This window comes from Pseudophryne corroboree, chromosome 6 (genome assembly GCF_028390025.1).
Source record: "Pseudophryne corroboree isolate aPseCor3 chromosome 6, aPseCor3.hap2, whole genome shotgun sequence".
NCBI lineage: Eukaryota > Metazoa > Chordata > Amphibia > Anura > Myobatrachidae > Pseudophryne > Pseudophryne corroboree.
The window spans coordinates 846,247,885-846,266,775 of NC_086449.1; the positions used below are offsets into that span (position 1 = coordinate 846,247,885).

Here is an 18,891-nt window from a genome sequence, read left to right on the forward strand (position 1 = left end):
TTCCTGAGGTTCAGACTTTCTTGAAAGGAGTTTTACACATCCAACCACATTTTGTGCCTCCGGCGGCACCTTGGGAGCTTAATGTGGTGCTGCAGTTCCTGCAATTGGATTGGTTTGAACCATTACCGGAAGTGGATGTCAAGTTTCTTACTTGGAAGGCGGTCACACTTTTGGCATTGGCACCTGCTAGCTGTGTGTCTGAACTGGGGGCATTGTCATGCAAGAGCCCCTATTTGATTTTCCATGAGGATAGAGCTGAGCTCCGTACGCGTCAGCAATTTCTTCCAAAGGTAGTGTCAGCTTTTCATATCAACCAACCTACTGTGGTGCCAGTGGCTGCTGACTCCTCAATTACCTCAAAGTCCTTGGATGTGGTGAGGGCTTTGAAAATATATGTGAAGAGATCTTCTCATCACAGGAAGTCGGACGCTCTGTTTGTCCTTTATGGACCCAACAAGGTTGGGTGTCCTGCTTCTAAGCAGACAATTTCTCGCTGGATCAGGTTTACTATCCAGCATGCTTATTCTACGGCAGGCTTGCCGTGTCCAAAATCTGTTAAGGCCCACTCTACTCGTAAAGTGGGTTCTTCCTGGGCGGCTGCCCGGGGTGTTTCGGCTTTACAGCTTTGCCGAGCAGCTACTTGGTCGGGGTCGAACACGTTTGCTAAGTTCTACAAGTTCGATACTTTGGCCTCTGAGGACCTAAAGTTTGGTCAATCGGTTCTGCAGGAACCTCAGCACTCTCCCTCCCGTCCTGGGAGCTTTGGAACATCCGCATGGTACTAAATTGGACCCCAGCATGCTCTAGGACGTAAGAGAAAATAGGATTTTAATTACCTACCGGTAAATTTATTTTTTTATTTATTAACAGTTTCTTATATAGCGCAGCATATTCCATTGCGCTTTATAATTGGAACAACAGTAATAGAACAAAACTAGGTAAAAACAGAGAGACATAGAGGTAGGAAGGCCCTGCTTGCAAGCTTACAATCGTTTCTCGTAGTCCGCAGAGGATGCTGGGCGCCCACCCAGTGCTTCGTATTCCTGCATTGTTACTTGGTTAAGTTGTTGTTTTAGTCATTGCTGGTTAGATTGGCTTTCCTTTGTTATGTGTGAGCTGGTGTGAATCTCGCCACTATCTGTATTTCCTTCTCTCGAAATATGTCTGTCTCCTCGGGCACAGTTTCTAGACTGAGTCTGGTAGGAGGGGATTAGAGGGAGGAGTAAGCCCACACTATTAAACTCTTAAAGTGTCCATGGCTACTAGTGGACCCGTCTATACCCCATGGTACTAAATTGGACCCCAGCATCCTATACGGACTACGAGAAAAGGATTTACCGGTAGATAATTAAAATCCTATTTTTACTGATTCCCGTGATCCCCCATGTCTTCAAAATAGTTAAGGCAGATGGAGTCCCATGCTTCATTTTGCAGTGACGGCCTGGGTATACCTTACGGCAGTGGAACTTCCTGCCTTATAGGCAGATAACGTAAGTACCTTTATTCTGTCGAGACTTAGCTTAGTTGATAATCCTCCTGGCTAAGGGGTTTTCTGATTTGGCCATTTAAATGAGGATTAGGGCAAGGGTACCTTTAGGTTATCTTTCAAAAACTCACAATTTGGCAGATATGCATTTCTTGGGGTGTGTAGAAGGTGGTACACACCTCAAGGTGAAGACTGTCTCACCTCTGGTTATTCTTGCAAGATAACCTTGACAGTGGATTGAAACTGAAGGTACAGGTTTTGGCTCTCTCCATGTGGCTTTCATTCTGGAAGTTCAAATGTTCCTGCAATATGTTCTGTATGTCTGACCGCTTTATGTCCTGGGGCCTTGGGACCTTAAATTGGTTCTATCTGCATTGCAAAGTGCATGTGTATTGAGTGGCCACCGTGTCTGCTGTTTATACAATCCCTGTATTCTACAAGTTCATTATGTTTGTGGTTAGATGGTTGCTAGTATCTCCCTGAATGGATGCAAGAGGTAACAGGATATTTGTACTCACACTCCTTTTATTCTTTTTATTGATTTTCATCAGCAAATATAACAGAGAACATGTATGAGAAGATATACAAGACATTAAACAAGAATATAACATCAGCAAAGGACATATATATATAAAAAACAAATGTAATTCTATTAAGGAGAAAGATCGCCTTCAATATTAGGTGTCTGTAGTCAACCATATATAAGCAGAAAAAAAAGAGCATGTAAAATAATAATAAAGTCCAATTGAATACATTACCAGAGACATAAGTAATGCAAAAGGAGGTAGGACCATCCAGCAAAATGGGGTGAGCGACTTCCGCAGAGACCAGCTCCGTGTTTCAGTGATAACTGGTCAGGGTGGTAAAGGCCTTTGCTACATTCTACGTCGCATGGACATCAAACCATACATATAACCATTAAAATAACAATGTATAAGGGGGAGACAAGACAAACAACAAGATGGGGATGCAAAAGGGACGGACGTAAGGAAAGGTAAGGGAGAGGCATAGGAAATAACATCAATATTACATTAACCAGCGTCCAACTCCAGGTATAGAATAGCAATTGCTTATCATAAGCTTCACAAGAGTACACACATTGCATGGTAAGAGTCATAAATATTATATGTCTTCCATGAGGATTAATTAATCTGACGCAATAAAAACAAAGAAAACTCAAATATTTGTATTTCTATCTTGTGACAGGAGATATTCAACATAGGGTCCCCATCTTTTATAAAATGGAATGACCCCTTTTTCAGCGTCTGGAAATGAGAGTATAGGATTTTTGCATTAATTGTTGAGCAGAGGTGAGGAGGGGACGCACTTGTCCATTTTACCAAGATCATTTTTCTAGCTGCCGTTAATAAAAGTGATAATAACGGTGTAATCGTTTTGTAAAGTGGAGGCACAACATAGCTAACGGATCTGTGCGGATAGACAGTGCAAATATGTTATTAACCACTTAACTGACGATTTATTTTGCCGAAAACCGCTCCGAAATTGTGGTTTTTTTTTTTTATGAGTGAATTAGGTGAAGATCAGGAATTTAACCCTATCCCAAATAATTTTAGTAAAAAAAAAAAAATATATATATATATATATATTTTAATGTTTTTCCCCCAAACATCGATCAGGAACATCACGACCATCAGAACATTGGGGACATCGCGGCTTTCATTTTGAAAGCCGTGACAGCCTGCAGGTATAGAGGGGGGGTCTGGGGTGGCTTGGGAGGGTTCATTTACACTCCCCAGGGGCTGCCATTGTCTGCAGCCGCTGGAGGGGGGGGGGGGGATCCTGCCGTGCTGACCGATCAGCAGCATGGCAGACACGGGGAGAGTGCGGGGAGGCAGAGGCACCTTCCGGTCCCTCTGACAGCAGCAGCGGAGGGAAGTTTCTCTTCCCTACCACTGCTAACCCTCTCTATCTGATTGGTTGCATCATGTGCCACCAGGTCAGATAGAGCACTTGCAGGCATGGTCGCATCCTGTGCCACCAGGTCAGATAGAGCACTTGAAGGCATGGTCGCATCTGAGCAAGTGGTTAATAAATGCAGCAATTTTATTCCAAAAGCGACAAATCTTACTACAATCCCAAAAGTTAGGGTAAAACAAGGCATCGGAAGCGTGACATTTAGCGCAGCATCCCAACTCCTCCATCACAATTGGTTTCCTCTGGGATTGTGAGATATAAGCGCTGTTCAGGACTTTATAATGTGTTTCCTGTCATAATGCATGGCGAAGATGTCTCATTGTACTGTCAAAATGTAACGAGGGTTTCAGGGTCAGGGAAGGTGGGAATATCTTTCCAGACAGTGAGGGGGCTTCTTTATTAAAGACCTCTATCAGAAGTCTGGTATGCTAATTATGGGATTGTAAATAAATAAGATGGGAGACTAAAGGGTCTCGTTTTTCCTGGTATGGAGTAAGCTGTGTATGTAATGACGTACTTCGAGATACATATATAAACATTTATTATTTAGATCATAATTGTCTCTTAAAGCGGCAAATTGAAGAAGGTTTCCTCCCGTATCAACACATCCTTAATCATTAGGATTCCTTTAAGCTTCCAAGTGGTAAACTGACAGTTTTCCAGGGCGGGGGTGAAAAGTAAGTTGCCACAAAGTGGTATGAATGGGGTATAGTGCCAATTACGTTTTAATTTTACAATTAATCTGGATCCACGCACCGTAAGTGTCTTTGAACAAGGGGCATTCACGAATGAAAAGAGGGATCTCAGCCCCCTGGAGTGTGAAGCAATGCAGCTAATGAATATGGGCTGACTAGTTCATTTTCTATTGGAAATGAGGTATAGATAGATCGTTGTAGGAGACAATACGGAAAAATACAGATAAAAAAGTTTTCAAGTCAGGGACACCCAAACCACCCTCTTTACGGGTCAAACTAAGCTTAGCCAATGCAATTCTAGGTTTCCCCCGGTTCCAAATGAACTTGGCAAAAATCTTCTGCATTGCAGCAAGATCATGTTATAGCAAATCATGAATAGCAATAGGCAACATTTGTATGGGATAAGAGAGTTTCGGGAAAACAACACTTTTTAGTACAGTTTTTGTGCCCATCATGGACAGAGGCAGGGATAACCAACCATCCAGTAGTCTTGGTATAGTGCGCATTAGCGTAGAAAAGTTTGCCCGATATAATTCCCCGGGGTCATAAGGGATATAGGGGGTCATTCCGAGTTGTTCGCTCGCTAGATGTTTTTAGCAGCCGTGCAAACGCATAGTCGCCGCCCACGGGGGAGTGTATTTTCGCTTAGCAAGTGTGCGAACGCCTGTGCTGCCGAGCTCTGCAAAAACATTTTGTGCAGTTTCAGAGTAGGTCTGGACTTACTCAGCCCTTGCGATCACTTCAGTCTTTTTGGTGCCGGAATTGATGTCACACATCCGCCCTCCAAACGCCCGGACACGCCTGCGTTTTCCCTACCACTCCCAGAAAACGGTCAGTTGCCACCCATAATCGCCCTCTTTCTGTCAATCTTTTTGCGATCGGCTGTGCGAATGGATTCTTTGTTAAATCCATAGCTCATCAACGATCCGCATTGTACCCGTACAACGTACGTGCGCATTGCGTTGCATACACATGCGCAGTAGAGACCTGATCGCAGCGCAGCGAAAATTTACAGCGTGCGATCAACTCGGAATGACCCCCATAGATGCCCAAATACTTCAGTGTGGGTTTAGCAAGACGGAGTTGGGAAAAAATAGGGATAGCTTGATAATCAGTCAAAGATCCAGAGAGCGGTAAGTATTCCAACTTGGCAACATTCTCCTTATCTGTATGTATTTCCCGTGGGAAGGGACGACACATCGGGAAGAAGACAAACTGGGGGGTGGGGATACAGAAAAAAAAGCAATAGCAACCCATCTAGTGAGCCACGATATATTCAAAGTCGGACTTACGTGGGGCTCAGATGTAATAAGCCCACAATCAATTTCTGGCCAGTAAGCTCCTTGCCAGAACCGGCAAAACGAACCTCAGAACATATAAAAAAGAATTATCTGTGTAATAATCATGAAATAGGAGAAATATAGATCCAGTCATTGGTATACTGTAGCATAAACACAGCCATAACAGAGGATGAAGGAAATGCTTCACAACTTGTTGAACTCAGACTTTCATGGTGCTGCAGGAGAAGGTGATTCTGCGCAGGAGAGGTCTTCCATAGCTCGCAAATACGCAATAGCATCCACAGCCATAGTGAAGTCCTTATAGGTACCGTCATATAGACGGAGGCGAGCAGGAAACAAGTGCAAAACGGCGTTTCCGCTGTATAAGTGACAGCTGGGAGAATTAATAATCTATGACCGTCCAAAGTCAGGTTACGTTTTTTCCAGGAAGCGGACCACAAAACAACCTTGTGCACATAATTTAAACATCAAAAGATGGCTACTCGTGGTCTACGGTCAGGAGTGTTACGCTGCAGACCAGGATGATGAGTACGTTCTATGATAATGTCTTTGCAGCTGTCCGAAACATCTAACAGAGCAGGTAGAGTGTTAGAGAGAAATGTGACGAGGTCCGGCCCTGTAAGAGTTTATAGCAGTCCCACCACCCTCAAGTTGTTGTGCTTGGACCTATTTTCTAAATCCTCAACCTTTGCAATTAACTACATATGACCCTTATGAAAACTGGCATAATCATTTTCTAAAGTGTGAATTTCCTGAAATTAGTTCCTGAAATGTTCTCAGTAATGCATCTTTTATGCCAAATACCGCAGGACGCAGCCGGGAGCTTTACTCGGGTGCTACCCGGTTGCGACTCGCGTCAGGGCTATTTCCCACCACGTTTATCAACCCGGCATATTGCCGATACCGTTCTCTCGACCCGGATTATTGCAACTCGGCTTTTGCACCATTATTGCACGTTCATGTGTAAAAGTGGATTTTACAGAAACCCTCTGAGAAAGTAGCTGTAGCTGGCCCTCTAGAGCGGTCACTGTCTGCTAAAAAAGATCTGCTTGCACCTTTAACATGGGTCTCATAGCTTCTTTAAACGCTTGTACCACTTCCCCATGATCCAGCCTCAGAAGATGGTACTGTGGAAGTGCTGGTACTTTGATCTGTGATCACAGGCGCCATCTTGGATCCGGAGGGTCCGTTCTCAGGGCGGTTTTTATGCTTTTTCCCTGGCATTGGCGATGCTAAAAACTGTTCATGCAGATCAGAGTGGTCCAGGTAACAAGCGGTGGTGGTCAGCAGCAGATTGGAGGTTGTAAAACCCCCGTGTGGCTGGTTTTAAGCTGGGTCAGGAGCAGAGCTGCAGCCAGACACTGCTCAAAGCATGTAGACGGAGCCGGAAGTCACTTTGTACTCACTGTTATACGCATTTCTCTGAGTCCATCTGGGCAACACTGCTCTCCCACACTTTTTGGTTCACTCTTTCTGTTCACTTTCAAGTTTGAGTGTTTATTAGTATCACGCTCTCCTATTGGCTAGTTAAGTTTAAACTGAAAACTGATTTGCTTCCTTGGCCCGATGGGAAGTATTAGGAAGAAGGCAAGCTTCAAACAAGTTTATTTTGTATTTATGCCTGCTCCTGGTTTGGCACCCTCTGCATCCCATGGTAGCCAATTCAATGCTGTGACTAAAAACAAGACAAAACAGACAATTGTCATCTAATGTATCAAAATCATGGCATTGAATTATAAGGAGGGGGCATATGACATGCATGTGGCACAACATTGGATCATCATTGTACTTGAATTTCAATACCAGTACCTGCTTTACGCACCTGTCCTATAATTTCAGGCTACATCTACAGAAATCATTAATATGCATATTATATTCACCAGCGCTGTCTAAGTAATCGTGATTATAAATCAGTAATTTCCTTGTATAGTGATAATAATACTGGTACCTGCTGAATATTACATAACAGCTATAACATGGGCGACCATTAGGAAGATGCAGGATTCAGCAACAGAATACTTGACTTACTACATAAACTTATGAACCATGAGGGACTTTGAGTATTCATGTGGTAGTAAAGGAAAATATTTAGTCAATATATCTAGATCATAATTAGATAACAGGATATGTGACTGAGTTATATGGAATAATGAGCTGTGAGGGTTAGAGGGTTATTCAGAGCTGTTAGCAAACCAAAAAGTTAGCACTTGGGCAAACTCATGTTGCAGTGCAGGTGGAGCAGATGTAACATGTGCAGAGAGAGTTAGATTTGGGTGGGTTATATTGTTTCTATGCAGGGTAAATACTGGCTGCTTTATTTTTCTACTGCAATTTAGATTCAACACCCCACCCAAATCGAATTCTCTGTACATGTTACATCTGCCCCCTCTGCAGTGCACATTTTCTTCCAAAGGTGGTTTCATCTTTCCACATAAACCAACCTATTGTGGTGCCAGTAGTTACTGACACGTTCACTGAGTCAAAGTCTCTAGATGTGGTTAGGGCTTTGAAGATTTATGTCGCTAGAACAGCTCAGATAAGGAAAACAGAGTCTTTGTTTGTCCTGTATGCTCCCAACAAGATTGGGTGTCCTGCTTCCAAGCAGACTATTGCACGTTGGATCAGAGGTACGATTCAGCATTCTCATACTACGGCTGGATTGCCGTTACCGACGTCGGTGAAGGCCCATTCCACTAGGAAGGTGGGCTCATCCTGGGCGGCTGCCCGGGGTGTCTCGGCATTACAACTTTGCCAAGCAGCTACTTGGTCAGGGTCAAACACATTTGCAAAATTCTATAAGTTTGACACCTTGGCCGATGAAGACCTCAAGTTCGGTCAATCGGTGCTGCAGGGTCATCCGCACTCTCCCGCCCGTACTGGAGCTTTGGTATAAACCCCATGGTCATGAAGTGGACCCCAGCATCCTCTAGGACGTATGAGAAAACAGGATTTTGATACCTACTGGTAAATCCTTTTCTCCTAGTCCGTAGAGGATGCTGGGCGCCCGTCCCAGTGCGTACTTTACCTGCAGTTTTGTTATTTAAGTTACACAAGTTGTGTTATATTAGTTTCAGCATGTTGCTGTAATTGGTTCATGCCTGTTGGCATGTGTTATGTTGAATGCCATGTTGTGCGACGTACTATTACAACAAACAATGTAGTTTCACACACAGGGTCTAGCGAAGCTTTTCTGTCGCACTTCTTGCCGCAGAGTGATTAACATGAAGTGGGCATTTCTGGGTGTCAACTGACCTTTTTCAGGGAGTGTTCGAAAAAACGCAGGCGTGCCAGGAAAAACGCAGGCGTATCTGGGCGAACGCAGGGCGTGTTTGTGACGTCAAAACAGGAACTGAACAGTCTGAAGTCATCGCAAACGCTGAGTAGGTTTTGAGCCACTCTGAAACTGCACAAAAAAACTTTGCCGCCACTCTGCGATCCTTTCGTTCGCACTTATGCTAAGCTAAAATACACTCCCAGTGGGAGGCGGCATAGCGTTTGCACGGCTGCTAAAAACTGCTAGCGAGCGAACAACTTGGAATGACCACCCATATTACTACTAGAGATGAGCGGGTTCGGTTTCTCTGAAACCGAACCCGCACGAACTTCATGTTTTTTTCACGGGTCCGAGCAGACTCGGATCCTCCCGCCTTGCTCGGTTAACCCGAGCGCGCCCGAACGTCATCATGACGCTGTCGGATTCTCGCGAGACTCGGATTCTATATAAGGAGCCGCGCGTCGCCGCCATTTTCACACGTGCATTGAGATTGATAGGGAGAGGACGTGGCTGGCGTCCTCTCCATTAGAAATTAGATTAGAAGAGAGAGAGAGATTGTGCAGAGTCAGACAGAGTTTACCACAGTGACCAGTGCAGTTGTTGTTAGTTAACTTTTATTTATTTTAATATATATCCGTTCTCTGCTATATCCGTTCTCTGCCTGAAAAAAAACGATACACAGCAGCAGCCAGTCACACAGTGTGACTCAGTCTGTGTGCACTCAGCTCAGCCCAGTGTGCTGCACATCAATGTATAAAAGGCAAAGCTTATAATAATTGTGGGGGAGACTGGGGAGCACTGCAGGTTGTTATAGCAGGAGCCCCCAGGAGTACATAATATTATATTAATTTAAAATTAAACAGTGCACACTTTTGCTGCAGGAGTGCCACTGCCAGTGTGACTAGTGGTGACCACAGTGCCTGACCACCAGTATAGTAGTATATTCATTGTTGTATGTATTGTATACTATCTCTTTATCAACCAGTCTATATTAGCAGCAGACACAGTACAGTGCGGTAGTTCACGGCTGTGGCTACCTCTGTGTCGGCAGTCGGAACTCGGCAGGCAGTCCGTCCATCCATAATTGTATTACAATATATACCACCTAACCGTGGTATTTTTTTTTCTTTCTTTATACCGTCATAGTGTCATACTAGTTGTTACGAGTATACTACTATCTCTTTATCAACCAGTGTACAGTGCGGTAGTTCACGGCTGTGGCTACCTCTGTGTCGGCAGTCGGCAGGCAGTCCGTCCATCCATAATTGTATTATTATTATAATATATACCACCTAACCGTGGTTTTTTTTCCATTCTTTATACCGTCGTCATAGTGTCATACTAGTTGTTACGAGTATACTACTATCTCTTTATCAACCAGTGTACAGTGCGGTAGTTCACGGCTGTGGCTACCTCTGTGTCGGCAGTCGGCAGGCAGTCCGTCCATCCATAATTGTATTATTATTATAATATATACCACCTAACCGTGGTTTTTTTTCCATTCTTTATACCGTCGTCATAGTGTCATACTAGTTGTTACGAGTATACTACTATCTCTTTATCAACCAGTGTACAGTGCGGTAGTTCACGGCTGTGGCTACCTCTGTGTCGGCAGTCGGCAGGCAGTCCGTCCATCCATAATTGTATTATTATTATAATATATACCACCTAACCGTGGTTTTTTTTCCATTCTTTATACCGTCGTCATAGTGTCATACTAGTTGTTACGAGTATACTACTATCTCTTTATCAACCAGTGTACAGTGCGGTAGTTCACGGCTGTGGCTACCTCTGTGTCGGCAGTCGGCAGGCAGTCCGTCCATCCATAATTGTATTATTATTATAATATATACCACCTAACCGTGGTTTTTTTTCCATTCTTTATACCGTCGTCATAGTGTCATACTAGTTGTTACGAGTATACTACTATCTCTTTATCAACCAGTGTACAGTGCGGTAGTTCACGGCTGTGGCTACCTCTGTGTCGGCAGTCGGCAGGCAGTCCGTCCATCCATAATTGTATTATTATTATAATATATACCACCTAACCGTGGTTTTTTTTCCATTCTTTATACCGTCGTCATAGTGTCATACTAGTTGTTACGAGTATACTACTATCTCTTTATCAACCAGTGTACAGTGCGGTAGTTCACGGCTGTGGCTACCTCTGTGTCGGCAGTCGGCAGGCAGTCCGTCCATCCATAATTGTATTATTATTATAATATATACCACCTAACCGTGGTTTTTTTTCCATTCTTTATACCGTCGTCATAGTGTCATACTAGTTGTTACGAGTATACTACTATCTCTTTATCAACCAGTGTACAGTGCGGTAGTTCACGGCTGTGGCTACCTCTGTGTCGGCAGTCGGCAGGCAGTCCGTCCATCCATAATTGTATTATTATTATAATATATACCACCTAACCGTGGTTTTTTTTCCATTCTTTATACCGTCGTCATAGTGTCATACTAGTTGTTACGAGTATACTACTATCTCTTTATCAACCAGTGTACAGTGCGGTAGTTCACGGCTGTGGCTACCTCTGTGTCGGCAGTCGGCAGGCAGTCCGTCCATCCATAATTGTATTATTATTATAATATATACCACCTAACCGTGGTTTTTTTTCCATTCTTTATACCGTCGTCATAGTGTCATACTAGTTGTTACGAGTATACTACTATCTCTTTATCAACCAGTGTACAGTGCGGTAGTTCACGGCTGTGGCTACCTCTGTGTCGGCAGTCGGCAGGCAGTCCGTCCATCCATAATTGTATTATTATTATAATATATACCACCTAACCGTGGTTTTTTTTCCATTCTTTATACCGTCGTCATAGTGTCATACTAGTTGTTACGAGTATACTACTATCTCTTTATCAACCAGTGTACAGTGCGGTAGTTCACGGCTGTGGCTACCTCTGTGTCGGCAGTCGGCAGGCAGTCCGTCCATCCATAATTGTATTATTATTATAATATATACCACCTAACCGTGGTTTTTTTTCCATTCTTTATACCGTCGTCATAGTGTCATACTAGTTGTTACGAGTATACTACTATCTCTTTATCAACCAGTGTACAGTGCGGTAGTTCACGGCTGTGGCTACCTCTGTGTCGGCAGTCGGCAGGCAGTCCGTCCATCCATAATTGTATTATTATTATAATATATACCACCTAACCGTGGTTTTTTTATACCACCTAACCGTGGCAGTCCGTCCATAATTGTATACTAGTAAACTATCCAATCCATCCATCTCCATTGTTTACCTGAGGTGCCTTTTAGTTCTGCCTATAAAATATGGAGAACAAAAAAGTTGAGGTTCCAAAATTAGGGAAAGATCAAGATCCACTTCCACCTCGTGCTGAAGCTGCTGCCACTAGTCATGGCCGAGACGATGAAATGCCAGCAACGTCGTCTGCCAAGGCCGATGCCCAATGTCATAGTACAGAGCATGTCAAATCCAAAACACCAAATATCAGAAAAAAAAGGACTCCAAAACCTAAAATAAAATTGTCGGAGGAGAAGCGTAAACTTGCCAATATGCCATTTACCACACGGAGTGGCAAGGAACGGCTGAGGCCCTGGCCTATGTTCATGGCTAGTGGTTCAGCTTCACATGAGGATGGAAGCACTCAGCCTCTCGCTAGAAAACTGAAAAGACTCAAGCTGGCAAAAGCACCGCAAAGAACTGTGCGTTCTTTGAAATCCCAAATCCACAAGGAGAGTCCAATTGTGTCGTTTGCGATGCCTGACCTTCCCAACACTGGACGTGAAGAGCATGCGCCTTCCACTATTTGCACGCCCCCTGCAAGTGCTGGAAGGAGCACCCGCAGTCCAGTTCCTGATAGTCAGATTGAAGATGTCAGTGTTGAAGTACACCAGGATGAGGAGGATATGGGTGTTGCTGGCGCTGGGGAGGAAATTGACCAGGAGGATTCTGATGGTGAGGTGGTTTGTTTAAGTCAGGCACCCGGGGAGACACCTGTTGTCCGTGGGAGGAATATGGCCGTTGACATGCCAGGTGAAAATACCAAAAAAATCAGCTCTTCGGTGTGGAGGTATTTCACCAGAAATGCGGACAACAGGTGTCAAGCCGTGTGTTCCCTTTGTCAAGCTGTAATAAGTAGGGGTAAGGACGTTAACCACCTCGGAACATCCTCCCTTATACGTCACCTGCAGCGCATTCATAATAAGTCAGTGACAAGTTCAAAAACTTTGGGTGACAGCGGAAGCAGTCCACTGACCAGTAAATCCCTTCCTCTTGTAACCAAGCTCACGCAAACCACCCCACCAACTCCCTCAGTGTCAATTTCCTCCTTCCCCAGGAATGCCAATAGTCCTGCAGGCCATGTCACTGGCAAGTCTGACGAGTCCTTTCCTGCCTGGGATTCCTCCGATGCATCCTTGCGTGTAACGCCTACTGCTGCTGGCGCTGCTGTTGTTGCCGCTGGGAGTCGATGGTCATCCCAGAGGGGAAGTCGTAAGCCCACTTGTACTACTTCCAGTAAGCAATTGACTGTTCAACAGTCCTTTGCGAGGAAGATGAAATATCACAGCAGTCATCCTACTGCAAAGCGGATAACTGAGTCCTTGACAACTATGTTGGTGTTAGACGTGCGTCCGGTATCCGCCGTTAGTTCACAGGGAACTAGACAATTTATTGAGGCAGTGTGCCCCCGTTACCAAATACCATCTAGGTTCCACTTCTCTAGGCAGGCGATACCGAGAATGTACACGGACGTCAGAAAAAGACTCACCAGTGTCCTAAAAAATGCAGTTGTACCCAATGTCCACTTAACCACGGACATGTGGACAAGTGGAGCAGGGCAGGGTCAGGACTATATGACTGTGACAGCCCACTGGGTAGATGTATGGACTCCCGCCGCAAGAACAGCAGCGGCGGCACCAGTAGCAGCATCTCGCAAACGCCAACTCTTTCCTAGGCAGGCTACGCTTTGTATCACCGCTTTCCAGAATACGCACACAGCTGAAAACCTCTTACGGCAACTGAGGAAGATCATCGCGGAATGGCTTACCCCAATTGGACTCTCCTGTGGATTTGTGGCATCGGACAACGCCAGCAATATTGTGTGTGCATTAAATATGGGCAAATTCCAGCACGTCCCATGTTTTGCACATACCTTGAATTTGGTGGTGCAGAATTTTTTAAAAAACGACAGGGGCGTGCAAGAGATGCTGTCGGTGGCCAGAAAAATTGCGGGACACTTTCGGCGTACAGGCACCACGTACAGAAGACTGGAGCACCACCAAAAACTACTGAACCTGCCCTGCCATCATCTGAAGCAAGAAGTGGTAACGAGGTGGAATTCAACCCTCTATATGCTTCAGAGGTTGGAGGAGCAGCAAAAGGCCATTCAAGCCTATACAATTGAGCACGATATAGGAGATGGAATGCACCTGTCTCAAGTGCAGTGGAGAATGATTTCAACGTTGTGCAAGGTTCTGATGCCCTTTGAACTTGCCACACGTGAAGTCAGTTCAGACACTGCCAGCCTGAGTCAGGTCATTCCCCTCATCAGGCTTTTGCAGAAGAAGCTGGAGGCATTGAAGAAGGAGCTAACACGGAGCGATTCCGCTAGGCATGTGGGACTTGTGGATGCAGCCCTTAATTCGCTTAACAAGGATTCACGGGTGGTCAATCTGTTGAAATCAGAGCACTACATTTTGGCCACCGTGCTTGATCCTAGATTTAAAGCCTACCTTGGATCTCTCTTTCCGGCAGACACAGGTCTGCTGGGGTTGAAAGACCTGCTGGTGACAAAATTGTCAAGTCAAGCGGAACGCGACCTGTCAACATCTCCTCCTTCACATTCTCCCGCAACTGGGGGTGCGAGGAAAAGGCTCAGAATTCCGAGCCCACCCGCTGGCGGTGATGCAGGGCAGTCTGGAGCGACTGCTGATGCTGACATCTGGTCCGGACTGAAGGACCTGACAACGATTACGGACATGTCGTCTACTGTCACTGCATATGATTCTCTCAACATTGATAGAATGGTGGAGGATTATATGAGTGACCGCATCCAAGTAGGCACGTCACACAGTCCGTACTTATACTGGCAGGAAAAAGAGGCAATTTGGAGGCCCTTGCACAAACTGGCTTTATTCTACCTAAGTTGCCCTCCCACAAGTGTGTACTCCGAAAGAGTGTTTAGTGCCGCCGCTCACCTTGTCAGCAATCGGCGTACGAGGTTACATCCAGAAAATGTGGAGAAGATGATGTTCATTAAAATGAATTATAATCAATTCCTCCGCGGAGACATTGACCAGCAGCAATTGCCTCCACAAAGTACACAGGGAGCTGAGATGGTGGATTCCAGTGGGGACGAATTGATAATCTGTGAGGAGGGGGATGTACACGGTGATATATCGGAGGGTGAAGATGAGGTGGACATCTTGCCTCTGTAGAGCCAGTTTGTGCAAGGAGAGATTAATTGCTTCTTTTTTGGGGGGGGGTCCAAACCAACCCGTCATATCAGTCACAGTCGTGTGGCAGACCCTGTCACTGAAATGATGGGTTGGTTAAAGTGTGCATGTCCTGTTTTGTTTATACAACATAAGGGTGGGTGGGAGGGCCCAAGGATAATTCCATCTTGCACCTCTTTTTTCTTTTCTTTTTCTTTGCATCATGTGCTGATTGGGGAGGGTTTTTTGGAAGGGACATCCTGCGTGACACTGCAGTGCCACTCCTAGATGGGCCCGGTGTTTGTGTCGGCCACTAGGGTCGCTAATCTTACTCACACAGCTACCTCATTGCGCCTCTTTTTTTCTTTGCGTCATGTGCTGTTTGGGGAGGGTTTTTTGGAAGGGACATCCTGCGTGACACTGCAGTGCCACTCCTAGATGTGCCCGGTGTTTGTGTCGGCCACTAGGGTCGCTAATCTTACTCACACAGTCAGCTACCTCATTGCGCCTCTTTTTTTCTTTGCGTCATGTGCTGTTTGGGGAGGGTTTTTTGGAAGGGCCATCCTGCGTGACACTGCAGTGCCACTCCTAGATGGGCCCGGTGTTTGTGTCGGCCACTAGGGTCGCTAATCTTACTCACACAGCTACCTCATTGCGCCTCTTTTTTTCTTTGCGTCATGTGCTGTTTGGGGAGGGTTTTTTGGAAGGGCCATCCTGCGTGACACTGCAGTGCCACTCCTAGATGGGCCCGGTGTTTGTGTCGGCCACTAGGGTCGCTAATCTTACTCACACAGCTACCTCATTGCGCCTCTTTTTTTCTTTGCGTCATGTGCTGTTTGGGGAGGGTTTTTTGGAAGGGACATCCTGCGTGACACTGCAGTGCCACTCCTAGATGGGCCCGGTGTTTGTGTCGGCCACTAGGGTCGCTTATCTTACTCACACAGCGACCTCGGTGCAAATTTTAGGACTAAAAATAATATTGTGAGGTGTGATGTGTTCAGAATAGGCTGAAAATGAGTGTAAATTATGTTTTTTGAGGTTAATAATACTTTGGGATCAAAATTACCCCCAAATTCTATGATTTAAGCTGTTTTTTAGGGTTTTTTGAAAAAAACACCCGAATCCAAAACACACCCGAATCCGACAAAAATAATTCGGTGAGGTTTTGCCAAAACGCGTTCGAACCCAAAACACGGCCGCGGAACCGAACCCAAAACCAAAACACAAAACCCGAAAAATTTCAGGCGCTCATCTCTAATTACTACCCCTCCTTTTCTGTGTTTTTAGAGCCATTACTTATTGGTGTTAGGTAGCGCCTCTTTCCGTACACAAGACAACAAGCATAGAAGAGACAGTCTATCTCTACCGGTGCAGTTGGTATTGGTCTATATATGCACGCTGGACAGTTCTCATATCCAGATGTCTTTTTTTCTTTAGAATCTACATATCGCCATCAGACAACTATTGACGATGAAATGGTGGCCATGGAATTACTGGACACCGCTGGTCAGGTAAAGGATTTATTTTCTTTCCTTCATTACCGAGTGATTTTGAAACATTTGTTAGAAAAGAACTGCCTATGGGGGAAGTGCAGGGTTAGAGTTAGGGCATCCTCAAGCCATGCCCACTTCTTTAGGGAAGTAGGTAGGAATTTGACATTTTCTTTTGGGAGGATGGGAGAACTCTTCGAACGTTGGTGCATTATTTGCCCTTTCTTATTTTTTTATTTTATGGAGTGTGGTTGTGGGAATTTTAAGCTCGAAGTACTAGGGTTTTGTAAGATAAATGTACTGTACAATGATAGAATAAAGAAGAGAAAAAGGGAGATGGGTGGGGAGGAAGTAAGCATCATCAAAAGGATCTAGCATTCTAGGAATGAGTTTTCTCTAACGTCCTAGTGGATGCTGGGGACTCCGTAAGGACCATGGGAATAGACGGGCTCCGCAGGAGACAGGGCACTTTAAGAAAGAATTTGGATACTGGTGTGCTCTGGCTCCTCCCTCTATGTCCCTCCTCCAGACCTCAGTTTGAATCTGTGCCCGGACGAGCTGGGTGCTACTTAGTGAGCTCTCCTGAGCTTGCTAAAAAGAAAGTATTTTGTTAGGTTTTTTTTATTTTAAGAGAGATCTGCTGGCAACAGACTCTCTGCTACGTGGGACTGAGGGGAGAGAAGCAGCCCTACTCACTGAAGATAGGTCCTGCTTCTTAGGCTACTGGACACCATTAGCTCCAGAGGGATCGTACACAGGATCGCACCCTTGGTCGTCCGATCCCGGAGCCGCGCCGCCGTCCCCCTCGCAGAGCCGGAAGACAGAAGCCGGTGTCAGAAGCAAGAAGACTTCGAAATCGGCGGCAGAAGACTCCAGTCTTCATATGAGGTAGCGCACAGCACCGCAGCTGTGCGCCATTGCTCCCACACTAAACCCACATACTCCGGTCACTGTAGGGTGCAGAGCGCAGGGGGGGGGGGGGGCGCCCTGGGCAACAATTAGAGAACCTCTTGGCAAAAGTTTGCATAATATATAGTTGGGCACTGTATATATGTATGAGCCCCCGCCAAAATTGTACATGAAAGCGGGACAGAAGCCCGCCGTCGAGGGGGCGGGGCTTCTTCCCCAGCACTCACCAGCGCCATGTTTTTTCTCCACAGCACTGCTGAGAGGAAGCTCCCCAGTCTCTCCCCTGCAGTTACACGGTAGAAGAAGGTAAAAAGAGAGGGGGGGCACATAATTAGGCGCAACAATCAATATAAACAGCAGCTACTGGGTTAACATTAAGTTACTGTGTTATTCCTGGGTTAATAGCGCTGGGGTGTGTGCTGGCATACTCTCTCTCTGTCTCTCCAAAGGGCCTTGTGGGGGAATTGTCTTCAGATGAGCATTCCCTGAGTGTGTGGTGTATCGGTACGTGTGTGTCGACATGTCTGAGGTAAAAGGCTCCCCTAAGGAGGAGATAGAGCAAATATGTGTGTGTGAGGGTGTCTCCGTCGACAACGCCGACACCTGTTTGGATATGTGAAATTAAGTGCTAAGGTGAATTTATTGCACAAAAGATTAGAGAACAGACAGGAAATCTACCCATGTCTGTCCCTATGTCGCAGAGACCTTCAGAGTCTCTCAATGCTCACTATCCAAAATAATACACACTGATATCGACACGGAGGTTGACTCCAGTGTCGACTACGATAATGCAAAGTTACAGCCAAAATGGCAGAAGAGTATTCAATATATGATTATTGTAATAAAAGATGATTTGCATATCACTGATGACTCATCTGTCCCTGACACAAGGGTACACATGTTTAAGGGGAAGAAAGCTGAGGTAAATTTCCCTCCTCTCATGATGAAAAAGAGCGGGAATCTCCAGACAAGAGACTGCAGATTCCCACAAAGAATTCTCAGGGGGTATCCTTTCCCTACTAGGGCCAGGATACGATGGGAATCTTCCCCTAGGGTGGACAAAGCTTGTCACGTTTACCTAAAATGTAGCGCTGACTTAACAGCTATCCTCAGGGATCCTGCAGATAGCATGCAGTAAAAGTACTTTGAAGTCCATTTACACACATGCTGATACACTACTCAGACCGGCGATTGTGTCGGCATGGGTTTATAGTGCTGTGGCAGCGTGGACAGGTACCTTATCAGCAGAGATTGAGACCCTAGTATGTAGATATATATCTCCTATATAATAGCCCAGATCTGTGATTTTGTGATTCATTTGCTAACGCTGGGCGGAGTCACAACAGTGGGCGGAGTTAGTCAAATGAGTCACAGATTGG

At 45.3% G+C, this 18,891-nt stretch overlaps 1 protein-coding gene across 3 annotated transcripts in view; it reads left to right on the forward strand.

Moving 5' to 3' along the window:
- RERG (RAS like estrogen regulated growth inhibitor) overlaps positions 1–18,891 on the forward strand; it is a 333,438-nt gene that overhangs the window by 281,607 nt on the left and 32,940 nt on the right. For all 3 annotated transcript variants that reach the window (XR_010179772.1, XM_063929455.1, XM_063929454.1), the window contains one exon: positions 16,551–16,624. Coding sequence is in view for 2 of the 3 variants with exons in the window: in XM_063929455.1 (XP_063785525.1) it covers positions 16,551–16,624 (74 nt within the window). In the remaining variant the exon portion in view is untranslated. The remainder of the gene's footprint in view (positions 1–16,550; positions 16,625–18,891) is intronic.